This window comes from Lepidochelys kempii, chromosome 1 (assembly GCF_965140285.1).
Source record: "Lepidochelys kempii isolate rLepKem1 chromosome 1, rLepKem1.hap1, whole genome shotgun sequence".
Taxonomy (NCBI): Eukaryota; Metazoa; Chordata; order Testudines; family Cheloniidae; genus Lepidochelys; species Lepidochelys kempii.
Window position 1 is genome coordinate 158,402,841 of NC_136380.1, and position 18,649 is coordinate 158,421,489.

At 41.3% G+C, this 18,649-nt stretch overlaps 1 protein-coding gene and 1 long non-coding RNA gene across 3 annotated transcripts in view; one reads left to right on the plus strand and one right to left on the minus strand.

Moving 5' to 3' along the window:
• The window catches only part of LOC140917253 (uncharacterized), a 22,399-nt gene continuing 3,750 nt past the window's right edge, over window positions 1–18,649 (plus strand). The window contains exons 1-3 of the long non-coding RNA XR_012160765.1: window positions 1–243; window positions 1,372–1,510; window positions 2,977–3,018. This is a non-coding gene — a long non-coding RNA (uncharacterized LOC140917253). The remainder of the gene's footprint in view (window positions 244–1,371; window positions 1,511–2,976; window positions 3,019–18,649) is intronic.
• Window positions 11,252–18,649, minus strand: part of NDUFV3 (NADH:ubiquinone oxidoreductase subunit V3) — a 19,366-nt gene continuing 11,968 nt past the window's right edge. Inside the window, exons 3-5 of one of the 2 annotated variants that reach the window (XR_012160743.2) lie at window positions 15,957–16,925; window positions 15,296–15,548; window positions 11,433–11,521 (exon numbers count right to left, since the gene is read on the minus strand). Coding sequence is in view for 1 of the 2 variants with exons in the window: in XM_073359492.2 (XP_073215593.1) it covers window positions 11,355–11,521; window positions 15,957–16,925 (1,136 nt within the window). In the remaining variant the exon portion in view is untranslated. Of the gene's footprint in view, window positions 11,522–15,295; window positions 15,549–15,956; window positions 16,926–18,649 lie in introns of both variants that reach the window. The other variant, XM_073359492.2, reaches the window with a different exon arrangement.

The following is an 18,649-nucleotide window of genomic DNA, read 5'->3' on the forward strand; positions in this document are numbered from 1 at the left end:
TGGTATATTCTTAGACTGATTTTTGTTTTTAAATCTTATAATGTGTTGTATTTCAGGGCTGTAAAATCCTCTTACCAGTGGGATTGCCCAAGCACCTCTTTCAGCCAACTGGCAGAGGGCACAAGGATACATGGCAGTCCAGGGATCCCCTAGGTTCACCAAAAGAACATCATGCAAAGCCTCTAATGAAAGTCTGTGTCACACTGGTCATCCTAATCACTATGAGATGTATGCACAGAAAATGTGAGGATGTATATATATTTATGCTGAAAATTACCTGCTCTAGGCCTTGTAGTTAAATGCAAGTCACTCAAATTGAGAAAAAACTTCTCCAGACTGGAAGTGGGAGATACTTATTTCCTTAGTGGACCATTGTGTACTGAGTGTTTTACAATAGAATTCTGTTAGCATACTGAGTGAAATGTTAATGAAGAGCCTGTGGAGACTACAGAAGAAAATTAACAGGAAAAGGCAAACAAGGGTGGGGAGGGAACCCTGTTTTCAGGTGAAGATCAAAGGTCTGGTTTAGTAAATCTGGGGTGCAGAGACATGCCCTGGCATCCTTCAGTCTGTGAAGATACATTGCCAGCAGGCATGATCTTATGAAAAGAAGATCTCAGTAATCCTGGTTGAAAATGCTAGGAAAAGGACTTAGGGTAAGTTATTCAGCAGGAAATGGGAATGTTTTGTGAGTTTAGTTTAGGCTCTAGAAAGCATATTATGATTTTGGTTTTTATGTAACTATTTGCTTCCAATATTCTTACTTACTGTCATTTGAATTTCTGTTCTTTGATGATAAACTTATTCTTGTTTTCACTATAAATATATCTAAGTGCTTTTGTTAACCAGAGTGGTGATTCTGAGTTAAAACTAGTAAGCTAGCCTGTCCTATGCATTTGTGAGTAATGAATCAGAGAGTTCTGTGAGCATTCAGTGGATCAGGAGCTGGGCACTACAGACAGATGCTCGGAGCACTAACCTGTACAGGGAAAGCAAGGCTAGCAGAGGCCTGGAAGAAAGTGTTTGTGTTGCCAGAGGTTGGCAGAATCAGGGAGCTGATCCACACTAGATGCAGACAAGATTTCTTCACAGTCAGGGTAAGTGGTAATTAGGTGCCTCACAACCCTGGGTACCCCGGGAAGCATCACTAGTGGTGCTTTCAGAGCAGACAGCATCACTGCCTTTACTCCTGCTCACAGCTTTCCTAAGATACAGCAGAGTAAAACAGATCAGAATGGTCAAGTTCACAGAATACCTGAACAAACATGAAACGGACAATAAACAGATTGTTTTCACTTAGTTGCTTCATGCAGTGTTGCCAACTCTCTGAATTTTATCCTAAGTCTCATGATATTTGATGTTTTATTTAAGGCTCCAGCTGCTAGAATCATGTTACTACCTGAGAAACTCAATTTCCATTAAAAAAAAAAAAAACGAACAGTTTCTACATCCCTCATAGTTGGAAGGAAAAACCTGAAAACGTGAACACTTAAGGCTTCAAGAGCAGAAGGTAAATAAAAAGAACACAACCTTTATTAATGTTTAACTGTCATGATTTTTAGATCCATCTAACGATTTTTTGGGAACACCTCAGGATTTTCAAATGCTCTGAGTTGGCAATACCGTGCTTGGGAACGCAGAAGCAAATACTGAAGCTATTTGTGGAGGAGGGGTACCCAAGGATAAGGAGCCTAGCACACTCTGATTAAGACCCTCACAGCTTACAGATAGGGTGACCACGTGTCCAGTTTTCGATTGGAACACCCGGTCGAAAAGGGATCCTGGCGGCTCCGGTCGGCACTGCTGACCAGGTCGTTGACTGTCCAATTGGCTTTGCTGCACAGTGGGACTGGCCGGCTCTCTGCTAGCTGCCGCGTGGCTCCTCGGAAGCAGCTGGCATGTCCGGCTCCTAGGCTTAGGGGCAGCCAGGGGGGCTTCAGGAGAGGGCCTTTAATGGACCCATTGAAGCTGTGATAATGTGTGGTCCTAATTCTACTCATAAAATTATAATAACTTTAGTGAACAAAAATCGTAAAGCTGGTTATGAAAAATGGGAAGAGGGGAGGGAAAGAATCATGAAAACCTTTGTGAAATTTCATTTTTTAAAAAATTACCCTTTTTAACTATTTTGCTGCCAGCTCTAGCATCCTGTAACAAATAAAACCTGAAATTAGCATAATATATTTGTCAAAACAATAAATATGCGTTTTTGGGCCTTGCAGTGAAAATGAGCACATGAGCAAGGGTGGGGGAGAGCAAGCGATGGAGGGAGGGGGGATGGAGTGAGTGAGGGCAGGGCCTCGGGAAGGGGCAGGGCAGGGCCTCCGGGAATGGGATGGGCAGTGAGCAGAGCAGTGGGAGGGGCAAGGGTGTTCAGTTTTCTGGAATTAGAAAGTTGGCAAGCCTACTCACAGCAGCAACCAGGAGGCTGTGGGAAGTGTAGCCTAGCAGATCCCTCTCTGCCCTTTGGTATCCACGAGGATGCTGGGGAAGTTTAGAGTAGTGCAGATGGTGCTTCCCCCTCACCCCAAACAGTGAGGCAGGAGACTGTGATGAGGAGTTGGGGGAAAAAGCTCCTTCTCGCTTCCAGCAGCTGAGGGGAAGGAGAGGTTGGAAATAAGGCTTCGATTTTATCAGATACCTGCTAAGAACAGGTTGATATGAAAGCCACAGAGCAGGATCGAATAACCGAGTAGGAATCCCCATTTTCCCTGTCTCCACTAGTAGGCCTCTGGCTAGTAAGGGCCTGGAACATTTGTAAAGCCATTTTGTATCTGAATGTCTTTACCACTGCTTGACTGTAATTTCAGAATTGCTGGCATTTATAAACAGAGCAGTTGTAATATATTTTTCTGATGGAGTTAATGTGTATAATGTGTGTCTTGGGGAGAACTGGAACTAGCTCAAAGTTTCTGGATTAAACGATCACTTAAGGAAGATATATTTTAAAAATGCTTTTCTTACTTTTTACTCCAGTTGGCACTGAAAATAAACAAGATGTTCAAAGGATAAGAGAAAGTAAGTACTATTACCCCATTTTACTAAAGGGGAGCTGAGGTCCAGAGAAATTAAGGTCCAGATCCACAAAGGCATTTAGGCTCCTAAATCCCACTGAAATCACTGAAAGTTAGGAGCCTAAATACCTGTATGGATCTGGGCCTAAGTGATTTGCCCAATGTCTCACAGGGAGTCTATGGTACCTTAGGTAACTAATCCAGTCCAAGTCCAGTGCCTTAGCCACAAGATCATTCTTCCTCTCTCTTCTCACATCCTACATGTGTTTTCCAAAGACTACTTTTCCCTCTAAAGAGTGGAGAATTTTTGGCTCATAGTTTCACATGAGCCCCGAAGAGAGTTTAGGTAACTTAAACATAGCTTGAATTGCTGAATTTGAACTGTTAAGTGTTGGGGATACTTTCAGGGTTGGGAATGTATGAGAATGGGAAATGAAAGTGTGGTGGGGCTAACCTCCGTTAGCCCCCTTCTGGAGCTGCAAGAAAAAGCCATCACGATCATGGTCCATTGATTTAACTGGGGTACTAGCATCTGCCTAAAATGGTACGCGCTGTGGCTCAGCCGTCTTTACCAAGCCTCACATGTTCTCCTGTGGAATACTACATAGATTTTAGGGCACAGATTATTTCCAAGGTAGGGATTAAAAAGGTAGCAGGCAATCAGAAAATTTGAATAAAAATACAAATGTTACAATTAAGTAACTTTTATGTGACAGCAAAAGAACAGGAGTACTTGTGGCACCTTAGAAACTAACAAATTTATTTGAGCATAAGCTTTCATGAGCTACAGCTCACTTCACAAAACTATCCAGCCAGTGCCACTGAAATAGTCACATTTGGGAGGGAGGGTTGGCACCAGCTGGTGCTCAGCAAACTGCAGAGTGTTTTGTAGGGACAGAAAAATGTTGTCTGCTAAAAACCTAAGTATCAATCTTGCTGAACCTATAAGATACAGGTACACTAAATAGATGCTACAGACCAACACATGCATCAGACTGGGCTGTCACTGTGCCATCTTTCCCACCACCACCACCACTGCCCTATAATGTGGCTTTCCCCACAATTACATATTGTAAAAGTGTTTCCCATCACTGGGTAAGGGTTTGATTTCCAAAAATAACTGAATGGACGCAGTCTATCAAGGAGTAACAACAACAGATCTGAAAAAGTACATTGGGAACTATATCTTCCTGAAATAAACATTTAGGATACATCTCCAAAACCATGAAGTGTATGCAATTATTTAAAAAAAGAAAAAAAAGAAAATCAAATCTATTTAGGCAGAGAATTAGAAATGGGAAAATCTGGAAAGGATGTTGCTGGGATATTTTATTTAAAATCCTAATCCCCACAGAAGATTGTCATCTAAAAGAGGAGAAAGAAAATTATTTATAAACACTCCACCACCATCCCCCAAAACCAAACCAAAATATTAAAAGAACATTAACAGTATCAAAGTCAAGCATTCAGAAGTTAGGAAACATCAGATCAATGTGGCCTGTTTAAACTTCATTTGCCTCCCTTGTGCACATGGATATGATACAGTCTTAAATTACACAATTGTACGTTACACAATGTAGGATAGGGACCTTAGACTGTAAACTCTTGGGGTCAGAGACTGTCCTTTACTGTGTGTTTGTACAGCATAATCTAGCACAATGGGACCCTAATCTTGGTTGGGGCCTCTAGGTGTCCTGGTAATACAAATAATTCAGCTTCAACTCCCTGAGTTTACTTCTAGCCTATTGGGAAGGATTCCAGAACAAAGAACTGGTAAGGCTCTTAAAACAGGTTCCTTACAAGCAGTACACTTGGGACAGCGTGAAGATACAGTCCCTCTGCACAATTGCCTGAGCCAGCATGACCTCTTCAAGTGTGTAGTTCCAAGTGGACAGAACATTTCACAGAACTGGCATTCCCACTCTGCCACACCTCTCCAGCGGGCTCAGACAGTTTGGGCTCTCATCTGCCAGTATTAATGGAAGAGAAAACACGAGCTATTTGAAGAGTTACCCAGCTTCCTCAAACCTTCCTAAATGCTTGGAAAAGGTCCTGGTATTTTCATTACCTTTTGACTGTAGACAAGAAAGAGTCACCACAGTGCACATTTAAAAGCAGCTTGGTCAATGGCAAGACAGGGTTCAAGACTCACCTGCTAGGGCTAATGCAACTATTCAGAAAACCATTTACTTTGAACAGCAGTGATTGTTTTTCTGCTCAGCTTTTCAAAACATGGAACACACTTTGGAAGAAATTATCTTAAACACCATCAAGTTAAAAGACTTTTCACCTATTTAAAACAGGGCTGAAAAAGAGTACTGACTTCACTACTAGTACACCTGTTTACTGGATCTCAAAACAAAAAGTCTTTATATTTCTGTTATTCATAACTTCAATTATTGCATCTGAATTTTAAAAAAATCGTATTTCTTATCGCTTTCTGCTGTTTATCTTAGCATCTTAGACAACGAAAATAAACCAGTTTCACTTTTAGCTAGATTCTAGTGAGTTTCTCTTTTACATTCTCATCTACTTGCAGAATGCTACATTATTTGGATTGCAAACACTGCTTTAAAATTTTTATTAAGAATTTTCTGCTGGGTTTTGTAGAACTTGTTTTGGGCCTAATTTGTTTTACTTTTGGAGGTGTAACAGAACTGTGTAAACATCACAGGCTGAAAGATTTTTGGAGCAGGGATCACGTCTTAGACATTTGTCAGAGGTAGACAACAGGACACAATTCTGACCTGGATGATGTCATAATATATTACATATCATGTATTATAAACAAATTATAAAAAAAAAGGATAGGTTAGAAATTTGTAAGTCTTTTAATCATTATATTGCATTCTGTTTTCAGAGCAAGAGGTGCTTTGAAATTAAACTGCATTCAGAAAAGAAATGGACTTAGTCCTTCTGTAACAAGCAACTACAAGAAATTCACTCTGTACTGACAACCTTTTCTACAAAAATCCAGGAAGTAATATTTCTGTGGTGATGGTAGAAGCATAGAGCAGTTCAGGTCTCTTCTCTTCATTGTAGAATACAACACGGACTATAAGAGAACATAGTATTAGGGCATGTATTGATAGAATTGTGAAGTTATTCCAATTTTGACCTTTATGGCCTGTGTTATACAGGAGGTCAGACTAGATGACCACAGTGGTCCCTTCTGGTCTTGGAATCTATGAAAAGATGTGGAGAAGAGGATCACCATCTGATAGTTACTTGAACTGTGTCATACAGGCCAAAAGGACATTTTGTGTGTGTTGTCTCTGCTACCCTTCTTTCACAACTACAAAAGGCTACTCCTGTGCACACTGATTTATGTGGCAAATTCCTATTAACTTCAAGTACAGACTAGGACCTAAAGGAGTTTCCACTCTACTAAAATTCATTTATTTTTAGATGATCTACTAAACCATGTATTATTTACTCACTTCTGAGGCTGACAGTGTACTTAGTGAGGAGCACACAAAATGAACAGTCTTGGCCCCAAAGAGTTTACAATCTACACCACTGTGATTGTATTTAGCAAATCTATGCCCCACATTATTATTAGAGGTTTCAGAGTACCAGCCATGTTAGTCTGTATCAGCAAAAACAAAAAAGGACTACTTGTGGCAGCTTAGAGACTAACAAATTTATTTGAGCATAAGCTTTCGTGAGCTACAGCTCATTTCATCGGGTGCATGCAGTGGAAAATACAGTGTGGAGATTTTATATACACAGATAACATGAAACAATGGCTGTTACCATACACACTGTAGAGAGTGATCAGGTAAGGTGAGCTATTACCAGCAGGAGAAAAAAAAAACCTTTTGCAGTGATAATCAAGGTGGGCCATTTCCAGCAGTTAGAGAACACTTCAATCTCTCTGGTCACTCGATTACAGACCTAAAAGTGGCAATTCTTCAACAAAAAAACTTCAAAAACAGACTCCAATGAGAGACTGCTGAATTGGAATTAATTTGCAAACTGGAAACCATTAAATTAGGCTTGAATAAAGACTGGGAGTGGATGTGTCATTACACAAAGTAAAACTATTTCCCCATGTTTATTTCCTCCCTCCCCGCTCCCTACTGTTCCTCACAGGTTCTTGTCAACTGCTGGAAATGGCCCACCTTGATTATCACTACAAAAGGTTTTTTATCTCTCCTGCTGGTAATAGCTCACCTTAACTGATCATTCTCTACAGTGTGTATGGTAACACCCATTGTTTCATGTTCTCTGTGTATATAAAATCTCCACACTGTATTTTCTACTGCATGCATCCAATGAAGTGAGCTGTAGCTCACGAACGCTTATGCGCAAATAAATTTGTTAGTCTCTAAGGTGCCACAAGTTTCAGAGTAGCAGCCGTGTTAGTCTGTATCTGTAAAAAGAAAAGGACTTCTTGTGGCACCTTAGAGACTAACAAATTTATTTGAGCATAAGCTTTCATGAGCTACAGCTCACTTCATCGGATACATGCAGTAGAAAATACAGTGCAGAGATTTTATTACACAGAGAACATGAAACAATGGGTGTTACCATACACACTGTAAGGAGAGTGATCAGGTAAGGTGAGCTATTACCAGCAGGAGAGTGGGTGCGGGGGTGGGGGGGGAACCTTTTGTAGTGATAATCAAGGTGGGCCATTTCCAGCAGTTGACAAGGACATGTGAGGAACAGTGGGGGGAGAGGGGGAACAGAGGGGGGAAATAGGATTGAATAAAGACTGAGAGTGGATGTGTCATTACACAAAGTAAATCTAAGTTAATTGTATCCAGTTTGCAAATTAATTCCAATTCAGCAGTCTCTTGGTGGAGTCTGTTTTTAAAGTTTTTTTAGTTGAAGAATTGCAACTTTTAGGTCTGTAATAGAGTGACCAAAGAGACTGAAGTGTTCTCCGAGGGGTTTTTGAATGTTATAATTCTTGACGTCTGATTGTGTCCATTTATTCTTTTACGTAGAGACTGTCCAGTTTGGCCAATGTACATGGCAGAGGGTCATTGCTGGCACATGATGGCACATATCACATTGGTAGATGTGCAGGTGAACGAGCCTCTGATAGCGTGGCTGATGTGACTAGGCCCGCATTGGCACCCTGACAGCAGGATTGTCTGGCTATGTAGACTCCCTTCCCAGGCCCTACGCTACCAGCACTCCCAGCTGAGGAGGGAGTCTACATAGCCAGACAATCCTGCTGTCAGAGTGCCAATGTGGGCCTAATCACATCAGCCACACTATCAGAGGCTCGTTCACCTGCACATCTACCAATGTGATATGTGCCATCATGTGCCAGCAATGCCCCTCTGCCATGTACATTGGGCAAACTGGACAGTCTCTACGTAAAAGAATAAATGGACACAATCAGACGTCAAGAATTATAACATTCAAAAACCCCTCGGAGAACACTTCAGTCTCTTTGGTCACTCTATTACAGACCTAAAAGTTGCAATTCTTCAACAAAAAAACTTCAAAAACAGACTCCAACGAGGGACTGCTGAATTGGAATTAATTTGCAAACTGGACACAATTAACTTAGGCTTGAATAAAGACTGGGAGTGGATGTGTCATTACACAAAGTAAAGCTATTTCCCCATGTTTATTCACACACACCCCCGCACTGTTCCTCACATGTTCTTGTCAACTGCTGGAAATGGCCCACCTTGATTATCACTACAAAAGGTATTTCTCCCCCTCTCCCCCCGCTCTCCTGCAGGTAATAGCTCACCTTACCTGATCACTATCGTTACAGTGTGTATGGTAACACCCATTTTTTCATGTTCTCTGTGTATATAAAATCTCCCCACTGTATTTTCTACTGCATGCATCCGATGAAGTGAGCTGTAGCTCACGAAAGCTCATGCTCAAATAAATTTGTTAGTCTTTAAGGTGCCACAAGTACTTTTCTTTTTGAAGGTGCCACAAGAACTCATTATTATTAGACTCTACTTTATTTTTACTTTTACTCTATACAAATAATATCTGACATGATCTACAGACTCCTTATGTAACTACAAAACTAAAACCATGGTTTGCAGATATTTTAGCACTGGTATAGTTCTGTATTATAGGCCTGACATGCAGTGCATTTAGGACTCGGTTCTGCTCCCATTTCAGTCAATGACAAAACTCCCACTGACTTCACTGATGTAAGACTAGGCTCTTCAGTAGGAAAACTCACAAGGCTACTTTTGAAAACACACATTTTCATGTTTATGTTTCTTAGTAAAAGCACAGTCCTTCCCATCTTACAGGTAGAGCATATATGGTTTCAGAATAGGACTTGCTGTCCCAGTGAACCCCGATGTTTCATTAACGTTAGTGTCAACATTATTAGTATAAATGTGCATGAAGAGTTAACACATGGCTCTGTATTTTCCATTCGCTGATTTTTAAATTTCACAGCTCTAAGTGTAGTTAATGCAGGATTAATGTGCGTCTTACTTTCATTTTATTAGCAAAGAGAACAGTTCTCTTGGTTCCTACTTAAAACGCTGAGCAACAGATTCATGTGGGCCTCTTGCTCACTTTTACTACAGTAATAAAATGCTTTTTAAATTAGTTTTGCTGGGTGAAGATATAACTAACTGCTTTGTTAATGGCACCCAGGGATTTGTGGCCAATATCCAGATTGTCCACTGGCTGACTTCATTTTCCCTTTGACCAAACTTGCTCTAGTTTTTGTAAAAGTAAAAGCAGGTAATGGAAAATTCTGGGGTTGCTGCAAAGCACATTGCTTGAAGGCCAATTAATTTTTAAAATAGAAAGAAGAAAACCAGAGTGGAACTAAACACACATAAGCTGGCAACCATCAAAGTAGTTTCCCAGTGGATGGAAGGTGGTTACTAATAGGATAAAAATATAAATTTACTGGGACCAATGTAACCATTAACACAGGATTTATGAAATGAAGACTACTTTTCTCCCATCACAGCACATTTTTCATAGATTAAGTGAGACCCAACAGCTACTTTTATTTTTATTCTGAAAGAACAGTAGGAATTTAAATATGGTCCCAATGCTATGCACCAAAGCTCCTACCCTATCAGCACAAGCAGTTACTGATTTACACTATCACTGTTGCTTTAATTATTAAATATTCAATTGTCATACATATGGAGATAATACCCCTAAAAGTTTAATTGATGCAATGTAACGGATTAAGAATTGTCCAACTGATGTTCCATTAAATATTAAATAGCTTGATTTTTTTCAGAGAACCTGCATAGAATGAACTAAAATCAACTAAAGCTGTAATTAATCAGCTTTCTGGGTGCCCCCTCATTTGCTCTATTACAAGTTCCAAGGAGTGTCTCCATTTTGTATGTTATGTAAGGATATAAGGAAAATCTATATTCAAATGCTTCTATCAACAAGGATATTCTTTACCATAGCCCCATCTTCAACCAAAGGCTTTAGTCCTCACATCATGCATAAGCTCTTTAAAGCAGTGATTGTCTTCTTGTATGAAGAGAACATCACAATGTGGACACTAGCAGAATAAAAGTAATAAAATTAATAAATAATAATAATACAGAGATGCATATAATGGAAAAACAGATGTACATTCATTAATTTCCTTCAAAATAAACAGTGCTGTGAATCAGAGGGCAGGATAAAGGCCAAAGTTTAGAATCAGATTACATATCAAATGTTAGGTGTCAGCTTAGACCAGGGGTGGCCAAACATACTGACCCTCTGAGCTGCATACAACAATCTTCAGAAGTTCAAGAGCTGGGGAGCGCTAGCCAGAGAGGGGCTTCAATCCTGCGTCGTGGTGGTGGGGCTAGAGGCTTCTGCCTCGTGGGGAGGTGGGGTGTCTTGGGGCTTCAGCCCAGCAGGGAGTCGGGGCTTGGGGCTTCAGCCCTGCTCCTGCTGAAGCCCTGATCACCAGCAGATACCTCCCGCAAGGTTGAAGTCCTGAGACTTCCCTCTTTGCAGGGCAGAAGCCCTACCCCCATCACCCCACCACAGAGCAGAAGCCTGAGCTCCTCCCGCCAGCATGATAGGTGGAGAATGGGGGAGGGCCCCTCCGCGAGCCGCACTTTAAACTGTAAAAGAGCCGCATGTGTCTTGTGAGCCACGGTTTGGCCACCTCTAACTTAGACTACATCTTGTGTCAATATGCACTGGGATCTAGAAAAGCTAGATATGAAGAAGTCAGGATGACTAATTTGTAACTCGCTAATGGACTCTAACACAAAGTGACTCTGATAGACAAGAAGTCCTCATCAAAACCATCAGCATAAGTAACTGCAAGTTTATTTATTTTTTACAATATAGACAATGCAGCAGTGTCAGAGCAATTCATTCAAATAAGATTCAACATTTCTTTTCATCTTGGCTCTTTTAGTGCCTCGGTGACAGCCTTCCAGAAGATGGCTGAGGCTGTCTGAATTTTGAGAGCTCCACATCAAAATCCACAAAGGTATACATATTATATTCGTGATGCTGGAGGTTCTTGTAGGTAGAATTATCAAATTCCTCCTGTGCAGATGCAGAAGCTGTTTTGGTCTCTGTGGAACAAAAAGAAGACTAGTGAACCTGGTTATGCCAAAACAGAGATAACATTCCTTCTGACTGCATCAGTTCCATACAGTTGGAGGCTCCTCATTCATTGAAACAAGAAAAAAAAAAAAAAAAAAGTCAGCCGCTACAGTGTAAGGCAGGGGTGGGCAAACTAAGCCTGCGGGCCGGATCCGGCCCCTCAGGGCTTTTGATCTGGCCCACGGGATTGCCACCCCCCGTGGTGCCACGAGCCCCACGCTGCTCCAGGAAGTGCCCAGCACTACGTCCCTGCTGCCCCTGAAGGAGAAGGTGCAGAGGGCTGAGCGCACTGCCCTTGCCTATGAGTACCTCCCCCGAAGCTCCCACTGGCCAGGAACAGGGAACCACAGCCAATGGGAGTTCAGCGGAGGTACCCACAGGCAAGGGCTGCACGCTCAGCCCTCTGCATCCCCTCCCTCAGGGACGTGGTGCCAGCCGCTTCCCGGAATGGCGCGGGGCCAGGGCAGGCAGGGACTCTGCCCCGGCCCTGGTGCGTGCCGCTGCCACCCTGGAACAGCTCCAGGTAAGCGGCGCCAGGCTGGAGCCCACACACCAAACCCCTCCTGCACCCAAACTCCCTGCCCTCAGCCCCCTGCCTGCACCCCAACCCCCTGTCCTAAGCTTCCTTCCCGCACTCTGCACCCCTCCCTGCACCACTGCCCTGAGCCCCCTCCCACACTGTGTACCCCGTCCTGCACCCCAACCCCCTTCCCTGAGCCCCCTTATAAATCCCACACCCCTCCTCTTCCCCAACCCCTTGCCTTTAGCCCCTTCCTGCACACCGCACTCCCTCCCGTACCCCAGCCACCTGCCCCAGCCCTACATTCATGGCCCTGCACGCAATTTCCCCACCCAGATGTGGTCCTCGGGTCAAAAAGTTTGCCCACCCCTGGTGTAAGGATAAAGTTGCTAAACTTCTGTTTGTATCTTATAAGATGCCAAGGAAGCACATCACGCATCTTTAATTGAAAAGACAGAACAACAGATTACTTGAATCAACTACCACAGGATTCCAAATATATGACTCCCTTACAGTGGAAAACATTAGCAACAGTGTTTTTATTTCAACACACAAATGATTTACTATTCATGGAAATTAGTTGGTCCCTCCTGAATGTTGCCTAGTATATACTTAATGTCACGTAGCTTTACTACCTGGTTCTCCCCACAGCCAGAACATTATGTGACACTCTTAGCAAGCCAAGAGATGCAAAAGAACATTAATTACACATTTATCTCTATCTATCATGTCAGACCACAAAATAAGGACATTAAAACAAGTTAAGCTGATGATATTTTCTAATAAAAACTTAGTTACAAAAAGGATTTCCACAAATTATTTCAACTGTGGCTGTATCAGAAAATATATCAAGGACTTTATATTTTAATCCCCCCTCCCCCGCATTATGAAATTTCTTGTGTGCTCTTTATTCTTTTCAAAACCTCACACTGGCTTTCTTTTCTAAAGAGATAATTCTGAATGAATAATAAAAAACTTAAATTTCTGATACCACATATACTGAAGCAGGCATTAATTTTTGTACTTTAGAAAGATTACACTACTCTAAATAAGATCTTTTATAACAACATTACTGTTCAATTCACTTTACCACACAGGGAAATTGTGAGAAAATTTTTTCCAGCGCAAGAAGAAAAGCAAAACATATTTCTTATGCTAGCCTGTACTTTTATATAAAAAGGGTTGACAGTCAGAAAGAAATTTAAGTGCGATCTAGCAATAAAAGTTTGTGCCACTTGTATATAGTGGTTTGTATTTGTTTATTTTATATCAAAAACTTTACCTTCTACAGTTATTTGTTTCTTTCATAATGTGACAGTCTCCCAGAAAAATAAGCAAGAAACAGAACATTGTGTTTTCTCCTTAATCTTTCTATATTGGTGCAGTGATACCATATGTTTCAACACATGTATCTGTTGCATTTTATAACTGAGACTCTTGCAAGTGTAACAAATCACAATTTTGTTTAAATGGCAGCTAGAACTATGAAGGCAAACAATCTAGTGCCTTCTATTCCTAGCAGGGTATATCTCGCAACAGAAACCACTACATACATATTTGAACCAGGTGTTGCAATCTCTGCTGGAAAGAGCTCCAAGAATAAGCAAGCTTAGGAAATAGTACAGTCAACCTGCAAGACAGGGTCCTTCTAAATCAAGAGATAGATGCTCAGGAAAGAGCAGACAATTTTTTCTTGCCCATGATGCACTGCACTTGGTTCCTCAAAAGAAGACTTTATTCCTGAATTCTTCCCCCATACATCAAACTTCATATACACTCTGTCAAGCAGAATGAGCTTTTCACATGATGTTCTTGTTAAGCGAGTTGGAGGTACACTTCTGAGTTACTTTGCTGGTAATTTTACTTACCAACGGCTAATGGCACATTTGTTTTGATGAATGTTTAGCATTCCTATTCCACTTTGTGAGATGAAGCTAATTTAAAGTACAGATTTCTAAGTAGGAAAAATGTACAATATGTCTTGCAAGTTGGTCTGGCTGCTGCGTTTTCAGATAAATGAAAGAATGCAGAAACAGGAAGGAAATGTAGGTTACACAAAATCTGTGACCAGTACTGTTAACTATTGCTCATCTGTTTATTAAAAAAAGACCAGCAAAAGGAAGGGGGGAAGTGGGGCAAAGGGTCCCCATAAAATAGTTAAATGAAAACCAGATTTCACTCAGTTACATCTATTTAAACAAGAAGTGGCTCCTCCATTTACTTCAATGAAGTTACTCTAGATTTACACTAATGAGTGAAAGCAGAACCCAGGGCACTGTTTAAAATACGAACTAGTTAAGAAAATGGTTCATACTTCACTTTGATGCAGCAGTGATTTTGCAATAAAGCCTTTCTCCAACTCACCAGAGGTTAACTAGACCCATTTCCTTTAATTTTCTAATTACTTTCTAGGTGTTAACTACTGAGGGGAGTGACTGAGGCTACAGGGCTTGGCTCTCTAAGGATAGTATTGTTGGGAAAGAGAGAAGCATCAAATAGAGACAAACGTAGGGAAAGGTGTTTTACAGCTTTCAGAAGCTCCTTCCACTGGATGTGCAGAAGGGCAAAAAGTTGGCAAGGTTAATCATAACAGTGATTGTATTTTAAAAATCTTGAGGAAATATTCTTGGATTCTAATGCTGAAGGTAGGTCAAATTAGTGGTTGACTTTTCCTTTAAATAAAACCTGCACCCCTTTTGCTCAGCACTGTCTCCTGAAAATTGACATGCAAAAAGCATTACTTGTCATCTAAGGCTCTTGCAAATAATTGTGATCTTGCAAATAGCCTTATTTGTGCTTTCAGCCTTGCAAGTAGGCAGGTTCTTTAAATTAAGTGTGCTAGCAAAATGGTAGCCAGATTTTTGAATGTCAAAAACAGGACATCTAACATTCTCATGGGATGGAGGAAGAAAAGAATGCACCACAGAAGGTGTTGAACAAATTGGGATGGAGACATTTTTTCTTTTATTGGACTATGGGGAACACAGGAAGTATCTGGCGGGGGGGCTGATGGTGTGGGATTCACGCAACTTGTGGGTGGGAAACTGAATTGTTTAAGGAGACCAGTTATAACCAGGAAGGTTAGGCGAGACACAGACATATGTCTGGGAGATGATTTGGGGAAGGCATGATGTGTGATAGAGAGAGACATCAGTGCCCCCTTTCTCCCCTGGCTATCTTATTGATTTTGTTGGGTCCTTTGCTGGCCTTACTTATTGCTCACCTTACAAGTCTGCCGGTCTCATAGCCAACTCCTGCTCCTGTGATCCTCCTATGCTACCCAAATCTGTTGCAATCTGTGGTATGGCAAAATTGGGGGAGGCAGTGGCAGCATCTGTGCAATGGGATGGTGGCACATTCAGCTCAGCAGAAAGGCAGCTACTGGGTTTGCACGCAGAAGTTAGACAGGAAGAAAAGGGGAAGAATCCAGAGGTTGGGCAGAGTCGCTGGCTGTCTTCAATGTGGTTATACTGAAACTGCAACAAAATCCTGATTTTATGACAACAGGCTATGACCAAACAGAACAGTCCCTCAAAACTGAAACAAGCGTGGTTACCTTACCTTAACATTAACAAGTATAATGTTGATTTAAGAAAAAAATAAGTACAATGAGATAAAAAAATATGTTTCCTTCCACCATCATAACTAGAAGCTGCATATTAAAAAGGAGAGAGAAAGTTTTTCAACATAAGTACACATGACGACAGCAAGAATTTATCACCAAGGTGTGACTCTTTCCTCCACAATGTGTTATATCAGCTAGCTTTATAACAGAATATGGAGAATCCAGATCAAAGAGTTGATATTGTAGATATAATTAAAAATGTTATTTCAAGCCCCAGCCCCAGAAGAACCAATATAGTTCAAACAATTTAAAGCTGTACCCTGTATAGTGCCTTGCTCTTCAGTCTGAGCTCCAGCTTCTTGAATGATCTCCTCTGTTGTAGTGTTTACCATGAACGGTGTCTCCTTCAAAAACTCCTCTTGTAGTTCAGGAGCAGCTTTTTCTTTTGTCTCAGTCTCCTGTACCTCCCTTGTCTCGGTTTCTTCCCATCTCAATAAAGTCAGCTTTCGCTCCACTTCTTGCTGAGGGTCTGGCGGAACTTTTAGCTGTGCTGCTGCTGGTGGGGCTCCAATTGGAGTCTCCGCCAAGCGCCTAGGTTCCTTAAGTCTGATGGCGGTCAGCTTTTGGCTTTCTTCAGCCTGTGTTTTTGAGATGGACTTCTGCAAATCTGTCCCTTTTAGGCTTTGTTTCATGGAAGGTTTTCTTGTTTCTGACTTTAATATTTTACTGTTGGCTGTTGCTGTTTTACCAGACTCCATCTGCTTGATGTGAGGCACCTCAATTTCTGGTCTGTAAGGCTTCTTCTTAGGTATATATTCTTTATCTCCTTTCTGGGACAAGCTCTTGTCTGCCAATGTCATTACCTTCACCGTTCTGTTCTCAAAAAAGAAGGGATCGTGTCTTGGAAACTCTACTCTGGTTTTAGTGGCAACTCCCGAGGCACTTTCTTCTTCATCAGAATCAGAGCTAGAATCTGAATCGGAGCTGGATGAAGACTCTTTCTCAGCCAACTTCTTGCTCAACCCTCCTCTTGTTGTGATAGAAGCCTTTCCCTCAAGAGAGGAAAGTGTTACTCGCTCAGGAAACACTACCATAGTTTTTCTTGACAAGAATTTCCTCACCTCTTCATCCGTTAGCTTTACAGCTTCATCAGTGCTAGTACTAGCTATGGTCTTGGTCTCACCTTGATTTGCAGATGGTGGGTGAGAACTAGGAAACAACTTTTTAGGGAATTCAACTGTTGTTTTGGTGGCCAGCAGTTTGGTGCTCTCCTGAGGTGCCACCACATCTAGGAAATGGCATAAAGAGGATTATTATAATTTCTGACGCTCCTGTTAATTTGGAGTTCCTAAACATCCAACGTTAAGTTTCTGAACTGCTCTGGTATAAAAATCAAATTTGAAAGTGTAATTTCACTAATTGCACAACCCTAGAACAGATAGTTACCTTTTCTATATTGTGCATATATCTGAACTCTACTTAGCATCAGACATTCTTTACTGCTAGGACTGGAACTCATATGAGATCTAGCTTTTATTCCTTGCTGAGTCTGAATTCTTGTGAGAGCTCTGCAATGTCACTGTCTTTCTCCGTGCCTCAGCTCCCCATGAGTAAAGAGGGGACAAATATATCTTCCTATTTCACAAGGGTGTTAGAATAAATTCATTACCGCATGTGAGGTACTCAGATACTACAGTGATAGATATAAACCTAAGAACAAGATAAAGAACACGAACTACTGAGTGATCATTCTGATAACCATCACAACAGAATAGCTATCTTCATAAGCAACAGAGGGATAACTCATGAATGATGTTTAGATGGCTACAGGTCTCTCCCTTGTTCAAGACCTCATATACAGTATAAAGTAACTGGCTGTAAAAATGTCCCCATAATTTACTTGCTGAATTGTTACATAAAACCTTGTTTGTGTGATGCACAGCCACAAAATGCTGCCCCCTCCTGTTCTTGAGCTTCTCCACTTGCTATTTTGCCTTCCTCCTCTCTGTCTGTTTCTCTGTGCTGGGATTTCTCCACATGGACGTTTCAGTGGATTTCCTGATCCTGTCATCGGCTCTCTGATTATTCCATACTGAGGATGGTAGCAAGCTAAGAGAAATTGCCAGCCCGCCCACTCTTTCTCTGAGTAGACGTGGGTACCTCCACTAAATTTTACTGTCCCGATTAGGGCGCTGGAAAGAAAGCAGTAACTTCTAAACTGTTACCCACCCGTGGGCCTTAGGTACTCAAGGCAGATTGTGTGGTCTGCTGGAGGAGTGGAAGACCAGTGACAGAGACTATTCTTGTGAGGACAGGGAGAGCTTCGGGAAGAGCTGGCAGCTGCCATGCAGCACTACTAAACTCTCCCACTACTCCCACAAATAGCTGCATGATTCCCACTTTGGTGTGTAGTTTAGTGTAGCTCTGCCTCATAACTTGGAAGTCTATGCTGCATAACTTGGATCTAACCGTACCACATAGTTCACAGGGTATTGATTATTTCTACACATACTTTTTCCACCAGTTTTAGTTATGGAGATTAATTAGGATGTATAAGAAATAAGCGATTCCGCGTACAGTTAAGCCTTCAGCAACATGCGAGTTAAGACATAAGTGAAGTCACAGATGCATGAAATTAAAAACATTTCATGGAGAAATATTGTTTTTATTTATATTTCAAATACAGTAGTTTAAGTTAAATACTGATTTATTATATAGGTATTATTACCTTAAAAATAATTTCAGAGACACAAACTTTATGTAAGGCACAGCAAAATCAAATACTGGGTCATCAACCCAGACGCCATGGTCTACAGGCAGTGTCACTGATATTTGAGAAAGTTTATTCAAATATAAAAAAAGATTTGTATTAAATACACAGGACGTGGCAATGTAAACACAAGAGTCCGTGGTGGCTGGGGTGGGGGGAGGGGAATATAAACAGAGCAAAAGCTGGAGTTGTATTCATGCTGGGAAGTTTTTAGAAACTGAACAAAAGAAGGCAGCAGCAAT